General features: G+C 35.3%; 1 protein-coding gene across 1 annotated transcript; it reads right to left on the minus strand.

Moving 5' to 3' along the window:
- Positions 1-456: 456 nt before the first annotated feature.
- Positions 457-8,457, minus strand: LOC127095017 (tyrosine-protein phosphatase DSP5). The gene is made up of 5 exons (XM_051033768.1): positions 8,426-8,457; positions 1,435-1,528; positions 968-1,025; positions 816-859; positions 457-714 (listed from the first exon to the last, which is right to left on the minus strand). The coding sequence occupies exons 1-5, from the start codon at positions 8,455-8,457 to the stop codon at positions 457-459; spliced, it is 486 nt and encodes a 161-aa protein (XP_050889725.1).
- Positions 8,458-8,759: the final 302 nt, after the last annotated feature.

An 8,759-nucleotide genomic window follows, 5' to 3' on the forward strand; every position in this document is an offset into this window, starting at 1 on the left:
TTTAAATTTTTTTTTTAAAAAAGCGCTATATTTTTTATTTATTTTAGACAACCTACATATTGAAGCAGTACACCTAAAACTGTATAATTTGAAGCCCTTTTTCACACATTGCATTCAACAAGCCTTATATACAACAATCCATACATATACAACAATCCACTGATATATAATCGTTTAACTTCTAAAGATTCTAAATATACAACCAATTCATAACTTAAGAAGAAATAAAACTAAGTAGCAAAAGCATCTCTGAGATGTATGTTTTTTTTTAGTTCTTTATTGTTAACTATGAATAAAACTAAGTAGCAAAAGCATCTCTGAGAATATGCATGTCAATAGCAGTACTCAAAAGATCTTTAAAAACCCTAAGGATATATGTTCAAAGACTCCAAAAAATTACTTTGAAGTATGAGTTCTCTACCAAATCCAAAAATGGAGTTGATAGCCAGTGAGCAGCTAAAACGATGTCAAACGGGGTGGCTTCTGCGTAGTCTCGCCTTGATACATCAATCTGTGCTTCTTTGAAGCACCTTGATACTGGTAGATGATGCTGTAGAGGCACTTCCTAAGATTTATGATGTCAAACATCTCTATAAATGTTAAATCCGTTGTCCTGGATTTAGCACCAGCATAGCGCTGGTACTCCTCAAACACAGAAGACAGACACCAGTTCTGCATCTTTCTGAAGCAACCAACTACACAACCTGTTCTATGCTGCATTACAGAAGAAAAATCATCTTTAGAACAAACAATTAGGAATTCAAAACAGAAATTCAGAATTGAGAAGATAAACTTGCAAGTGATCAATCTTATACCTTTCCTCGTTTGCAATGAATCAAAACAGGGTGATTTCTCACATCTGAAACCAGACAAAATTAAGGAATTAGATATCTAAAAAAAAGAGAAACACCAACAAAGATATACAAAAAATCTGCATTTCAAAGTTGAATAAGCTTGCTTCAAATACCAAGTAAAATTTTCAAAGCCTCCATAATAGAATCACTAAGAATAGGTAAAGAAACTTCCTGCAGAAAAATACAAAGATTTATTAACTCTAAAATAAAATAAAAAGATAAAACCAAAAATGAATCACCAATCCACATAGGTCAAATTTCATGATTATTAGCAGCTAACACCAACCCATATTTATGATAAACCCCAAACCCCCTTTTTCCCCTAATTATACAATTAAACCTAAAACCCTAATCTAATAATCTGCAAAAATAACACAATCACAGAAAAAATTCAAACTTTGAGTAATACACATACATTTCATGATTTCAATGAAATTTCATTAACAAAATTCAGAATGATTCAAACAATCACAGACTTTTTAACAACAATCAAAACCCAATTCAAAACATCATACATTGAAATAACATGATTAAACACATTTGAACACATATATGATGAATACGAATATAAAAAACTTACCGTTTTCCCCTCAATTCCAAATTGAAATAGACGAATATTCTGTGATTTAAGAAACTCCAAATTATCCTCCGGATAGGGTTCAGGACACAAGTATCTGCATCAATTCGAAAAAAGTTTCACCCTAACCATATATATATATATATATATATATATATAACATCAATAAATCAATAAATAAAGAGTCATTTTAATCATAGTTAACAATAAAGAACTAAAAAAAATGGAACAGTTGGTGAAATTTAACCCATAATGCCTAGTCTCCATTGCTAGCATTGGAACACAATAATTATTGTTTAGAATACTCAATAAATGTATGAACCAAGAAAAATGAAACCAAAAATGAACAATAGCGAACGTCAGAAGAGAAACCAAGTGATATGAAGATTAGAAAAATATCTATGGTGTCAAAATCGAACAGCTAACAACGAATTAATAGAAGGAGGAAACGTCGTAGATCTAACAGAGGTGGAAGGAGAACGCCTTAGAAGTAGCGAAAATCGTAGCAGTGAGAACCCTAACGTGAAAAAGAACGAAAATAACAAAGAGTGAAATAACAAAACGCGCAGTATGTTATAATTTTAATGTTTACTAAAGGGGACCTTAGAGGGCGCTTGTGGAAAAAAAGCGCCCTCTAAAGGGGGCCTAAGAGGGCGCTTATGAAAGCGCTCTCTAAGGCTTTCCAAAAGCGCTTTATAAACTGGAAATGCACATGGACTTATAGAGCGCTTTTTTAAAAACGCCCTCTAAGGGTAACCTTAGAGGGCGCTTTCTAAAAAGCGTCCTGTATTGTTGTCCCTCTATCTCCTCCTTATTTTTTCGCTTCACCTTAGAGGGCGCTTTATTACAAAAGCGCCCTCTAAAATGCGCTGTCTATTCCAGTTGTTCGCTCCTTATTTTTTCGCTTCACTTTAGAGTGCGCTTTTGTAATAAAGCGCCCTCTAAGGTGCGCTGTCTATTCCAGTTTTTGGTGTAGTGCACTTTCCTTAGACGCCTACTTTAATGGAGAACAAACAATGTCTAAGGTGGTCTCAGAGACTTATGTCTCTCAATAATGATGATATAGTTTGGTATGATTCTTTATTAAGTAGTTTAGAGATTATTGATTATTTTGGTGAATTCTCTAATGTGCCTCTCATTGGTACACAAGGAGGAATCAACTACAACCCCGCTTTGGCTCGTCGTCAACTTGGTTTCCCCTTGAGAGACAAACCTAATAACACTTAGTTAGAAGGGCTTTTCTATCAAGAGGGTAAAGATCCCCAACATTTAAAGTAGAAGATGGTACATGCTTTGCATAATGTGCATAAAAAGGGAAGATCCGAGCATGGTCTGTGCAAATGTGTAGCTTTGGAAGCTTACACTCTTTGGGTGAAGAAGAGAGCTTTGGAGTTGAAGATGTCGTATGCTTGTGAAAGGCCTATGTCTATGGTTGTGGTTAAGCCATTAACTCTCCCTAACCAAGATATAGAGGAGTTGGAAGACGCGTTCGCCAATATGAAGCAAGAGAAGGATATGTGGGAAGAGCGATTCCATGCTTTGAGTAGAAAGCATGAATAATTACAGCTTGAGTCTAAGGAGAAGGATGCGCTAATTGAGCTTCTTGAAGACCGAGTAGTGAAGAGACAGAGAGAGCCATAGGTGTCATCTTCCTCTAGTATGCCACAACCTTCCTTTGTTTGGAAGAAGATTATGGATTAGCTTGTCCTTGAGAAGGCTCAGATGAAGATTTCTTTTGAGTATGAGATTTGACACATTCGAAGAAAGTACGCGCCTACAGCCAGATCATCTGACACCACTGTTGTTAGGGGATCCTTAGGATGACAAGTTTCCCTTTCTCTTGTATTTTTGTATTTTTGGTTTCTGGAATTGTACTCAGTGTAATCCTTCTAATTATATAAATAAAAGAGATTTTTATGGTCAATCAAACTGTTGCAATTGTTATTGTTATATTTGCAAATAAAATAGTACGTTCCTTGAAAATAAAAACTATCAAAGCATTGCATTTCACGCATCATTTGGATAGCAGGTTTTTCAATCGCCAAATGTCTTATTGGTTATTCTGTTGTGCTTCATCCAAGCTGACTCATCGATACAATATTCGTGCCAATCATTAGACAATCATGGAGCACTTAGAGCAAGAGAACCGAGAGTTGAAGGACGAGATCGCCCGCCTGACTGCCATGATGGAGTCAGTTTTAGCCCCTCAGAGTCAATCTTCTCTAACGCCTATAACTCATCCTCCTCAGAGGACTGTCATTTCAGAGGTTGTTACTTTAACCGTGCCTGCCACTCAGTTTGCTCCTGCTATGCCTGCCGGATTCTTGTGGGGAATGTCACCCAACGTTGTGCCCGAGGGTTCTGCGCCTACCTGTAGCGGTAAATTCTTGATCATCAAGCTATGGATAAGCTAGAGATCAAATAACAAGAGTCGCCACCACACTTTTATTGTTTCCAAGGGAAAAGGGAAAAAGTACGAAAAAAACCCAATAGTAAGAAGTTTTCAAATCAAAACTAATAAAATGTCAGAGATTACAGGTAAGGGGGTTGGTTACACAGAGGGAAGGTGTTAGCACCCAAAGTGTCCTAAGTACTCCTAGGGAGCCCTTTTTGTGTGCATATGTATTTGGTACAAAATGATGTTTACAAACAAATAGAATGGGGGGATGAGAAAAGAATCCATTAATTATATTTTTGTGTTCAGCAAGACCTTCGGTCTTGTTCCTACGTACCAACATAAAAATGATGGATCAAAAGCTTGTAGTTCATGATACAAATTTCAAAGTGGATGCATTGCTTTTAACAAAAATTAGGTTTGAAAGGCATAAAGTCCCAAAAAATGGTTTGAATGAGTTAGTTCTTTTTTGGCTTTTTGAAAGTTTAAGTCAAGTATAGTTAAGTTTATTTACAAATTTGATTTAAGAAAAGAAGTTTGAAAATGTAATGGCATAAGGCCAAATTTTCTACCTTTTAGCAAAACGGTCAAAGTTTTGAACAAAATAAGTTCAATCAAAGAAGATTTTGAAAAAAGGAGGGAGAGATTTTTAAATTGAAGAAATGCGGAGAAGATGAAGAGACTAATCTTATGCACAAAATTAAAAGTTGAGCGTTGGAAAGATTTTAACAAATGGAGAGCAATCCAATAGACAAGAATGTCAATAGAAACCCAGAATTCCCTTGGACTTTTAAAATCAAGCAACACACAAATGCACAATTATATTATCTTGAAGAGCAAATGCATCAAATAAAGATACCTATCCAAGCTTTAGCCATTCCATGATCTTCTTAAAAATTAGCCCATGTAGCAGATGAATTCCATAAGTCACAGGTTCAAAATAACAGTTTCACAATGATCATGTTGTAGATGAACTCCGAGGGATCTTGAATGATGTATCAGATGAAGTTCAAATTGCAAGCACTTGGTTTCTCAAATGCTGGCATTGGCCAAGTCCTTTAGCATGGGAATGTTGCCTAAGTTCTAAGTCCATTTGTCCAAGATCAAGCCAACAGTCCACACAAAAGTTTTTTAGGGTTTTTGTTATTATTATGTACATTAATGATCAAAGACCATACAAACAAGCAAAGTATATACAAACAAGAAATATCACACAATATGGTCCAGGTGGACAAAGTGAAAATTGCATTAACATAAACAATTAGAATGATATGAACAACGACAAATGAATAAAGGCAAGAAATAAGTGACATTGAAGTAAATGGCTTGAAATTAAAATGGTTGTTCATTTTAAGACATTCTTTGGAGAACCCTCAATCCACTTATCACAAGCATGGATCCTTGAGCCAAGACATCTTCGAAAGGAAGGAAAAAAGGCCAAGTTTCCAACAATAACATGAAAGAGGGGAGACTTACAATCTCACTAACTAGAATGTTATGCCTTTTGTGTCAAAAATTTAGCGATATGTTAAGCAATCGTAATTGGACTTATGTAGAAGTCACAACTATTTGAGGTCGGGCAATAGAACTTTGGTATTAATACATATTAGAATATGCAAAAGAGGTGGCCTAATCTCATCAATACCCATGTTAATTTTTCAATCAACTAGCTTTAAGACTTTGAGATATCATAGGCCAAATGAGATAAATGCATAAAGAAGGGGAATGAGATGAAGAGGGAGGGGAATGGATCAAAACTCAAATTGGTCAAAGGAGGACTTTTACCAAATTAATATCATCCATTCATTTTGGGAGATGGAAAGTACATTCTATCAATCCCCTAAATCTAATTATATTAACTTAACAAAGTCAAATCAACCTTGACCAAGGCCCAACAAAGAGTCAAACTCAAACAAGTCATCACAATTGGTCAACAAAATTATTTGGCATTTATTCAAATTAAAAATACTAAAATAAAGCATTTAAATTAAATATGGTTTGTCAAATTCCTAAAACCTCATCAAAACACCTAATAAATGGCCATGATAATTATGATAGGTCAGACAAGGTCAAAGGACCTTGGAGAAAAAATTTCAGAAGTTTTAAAGACTTAAAATTATTTTTAAACGATTAAAAACAAATTCAAAATCAATTAAATCATGAAAAATATTAATAATGATCCAAAAAATAATTTTAATTCGGAATATGAAAGAGGAAATTATTTGGAAATTTTTGGTGAACCTCTCATATTTTTTGGGTCAATATTAAAATTAATATGAATTAATGAAAATAAAGAAATTCAAATGAAATTCAAATAATCAGAAAAAACATGGACCACCTGATCTCCCTCATTAATTGAGGTGGTAAATCAAGTGGCCACCATCGCGCGTTCCATGGTGCACTGCAATCAACGCGGCATAGGCTTGGTATTTAAAAGCAACGCACGAGATTAAAACAATTTGAAAAGGATCAATGGCTCTGAACCATGCCAACACATCACCAGCTTCCAAAGGACGGTCATCTTCTCCGGTGACCCTGGCCGGACTAGTTCACTTATCACCATGAAGAAAATGAAAAAGGAGGACATGATCTGAAAGAAAAAATGGCGTAGAGCATGAATCTTACCTCAATTTTAACTAAATTCACATATATAGAAAGATATGAGGAGTTGAATTTTGAGGTGTATCAACTGAGTTGCTTCGATTTGACCTCTAAGCAACTCAATCTTCTTGCCTACATTGGTAGGACTTTAGACAACCAAAGATCCAAGAGAATTGAATGGAATTAAGAGAGAATCGAAGAGATGAAATTTTCTGGAAAATACCTTCAATGTAGGTCTAGATTCAATTGTTCTTGCTTTGGCTCGTGCTTGATCTTGCTCATGATGCATGTAGGAGTAGATTAGAATGCACAAAAGGTCTTGGATCCCTGGAGTTTTGAATCTTAAAATAATGAGAATTCAACTCAATTTCCAAAGGAAATTCTCAGGTTTATCCTCTCAAATGGAAGGGTTAGGGGTTTAGGATCAAAGCTAGCACGAATGTGTGTTCAATTCTTAGCATATGGAGCTCTATTTATAGCTGGATCATATGATATTTGCACCTTCCAAATGACTTTCCAAAATTGGCAATGAGTGATGCATGTGTGAATGGGCGTGTACAGGCCCATGAAATCATTCCTTTAGGTCCATAATTGAGTGTGAGCATGTCTGAAATCAACTTGGAATGCAAGGCAAATGTACACAACTGTTTGAAGTTTGATCCTTGCCAATTGATGATGCAATGTTCATGCCATGTGCATCCCTAGCAATTCTTATCCAAAATGGATAAAATTGGACTTTTTGGAAAGGCTAAATCAAGAGGAACAACTTTCATGTTTAATACTTTTCCATTTAAAGCTTGGGACATGATTAATTTTGAGGTGGAAGTTTGGAAATTTCAACATGTTGAAATTTTTTCTAATGTCAAGCCATATATCTCAATATTCCACCTTGCGTAACTTTTTATGTGAGCTTTAAATGAGAAACATGTCTTCATAAAAGTTGTAGCTCTTTCAAATACCTTCAAAATAGTCACCAATTTAAGGTCATTTGGATTTGAAATGATAGATTTATGAATTTTTTAAGTTTGGAAAAATCACTTGGTCATGGTATAGGTCAAAAGTGACCTATAATGTAACCTTATATCACATGCTCATAAAAGTTTAATTAGCTCTCACTCCAAACATCAAAGTTGAATTAGACATCTTGAATTTGATTATGAAACTTGGAAAGATTTCATCTCATAAAAATTGATAAAGTTATGGCCTTGGGAAATTGACTTTCAAATTAGGGTTTAGACAAAATGACCTATAATGTTTCAACATAGAAAATGATTTTACAAGCAAAAATATATCTAGGGATCATCGTGAAAGTTGTTTGGAATGTCATTTAGAGTAACTCTTCTCTTGGAATCATTTTCATATAGTGAAAGGTGTAGGAGATAGAGTCTAGGGAGACCCAGTTTTGATCAGATGAATTCATTTGGCCAACCACCATCAACCAACTTGCTAACCTTCAATTCCTTTGACTCTTTTGGCTCATGGTATATCATATATTCATAAGATGATGAATTTTGAAGTGTCTATTGAGAAATTTGATCAATTGGTGAGATAGCTTGTTGGAGAAGTTACTCAAGATACCCAGTCAAACTAGGGTTTCCAAGGAAAATCACCCTTAAAGTCTTGAAGAATACTTGATCAATATAAAATGTAGAGACCAATGGAACTCGTATATGATGCTCATAACCAATATTGGATCAATTCATGGTTGTGCTCTTTGTCATGAGGGTCTCAAACCCTATATATGAACTTGATGAATCAATGGAGATCATGCCCTACCTACAAAGAAGTTAGGCAAACCCAAAGACATATTTTTGTATTTTGGTTAGTAAAAAATGATAAAATACAAGTATGATACAATCACAAAGTGCTTGGTGATCTCTCCCAAAACAAACTCAATGAAAAAGGGGTGAAGAGGATGCCAAGGTATGATCCCGATGCTAATGCTTATGATGAAATTGCATGAGGGATCTTAGGGTCAAAATTGGCGTCTTACACTACCTTTGTTCCATGTCGGCATCTAGCCCTGTCATTTATGTGCCGCTACCGGTTGTTCATACCCTGCCTCGTGCTGAGGATACCATCTACCATTCTGAGTCGTCTGAGGGGCTGAATGTTTATGAGAAGATGGATGAAATGAAAGAGAAATTCCTTGAGCTGCTAAAGGAGTTGAAGACCTTGAGGGGAAAGGATTTGTTCGGTAAAAGTGTTGCAGAACTTTTCTTGGTTCCCAATGTTAAGATCCCGATGAAGTTCAAAGTCCCTGACTTTGAAAAGTATAAGGGGAATACCTATCCACTCAGTCATCTCGTCATGTATGCTAGAAAGATGTCAA

The sequence above is a fragment of the Lathyrus oleraceus genome, chromosome 6 (assembly GCF_024323335.1).
Source record: "Lathyrus oleraceus cultivar Zhongwan6 chromosome 6, CAAS_Psat_ZW6_1.0, whole genome shotgun sequence".
Classification (NCBI taxonomy): domain Eukaryota; kingdom Viridiplantae; phylum Streptophyta; class Magnoliopsida; order Fabales; family Fabaceae; genus Lathyrus; species Lathyrus oleraceus.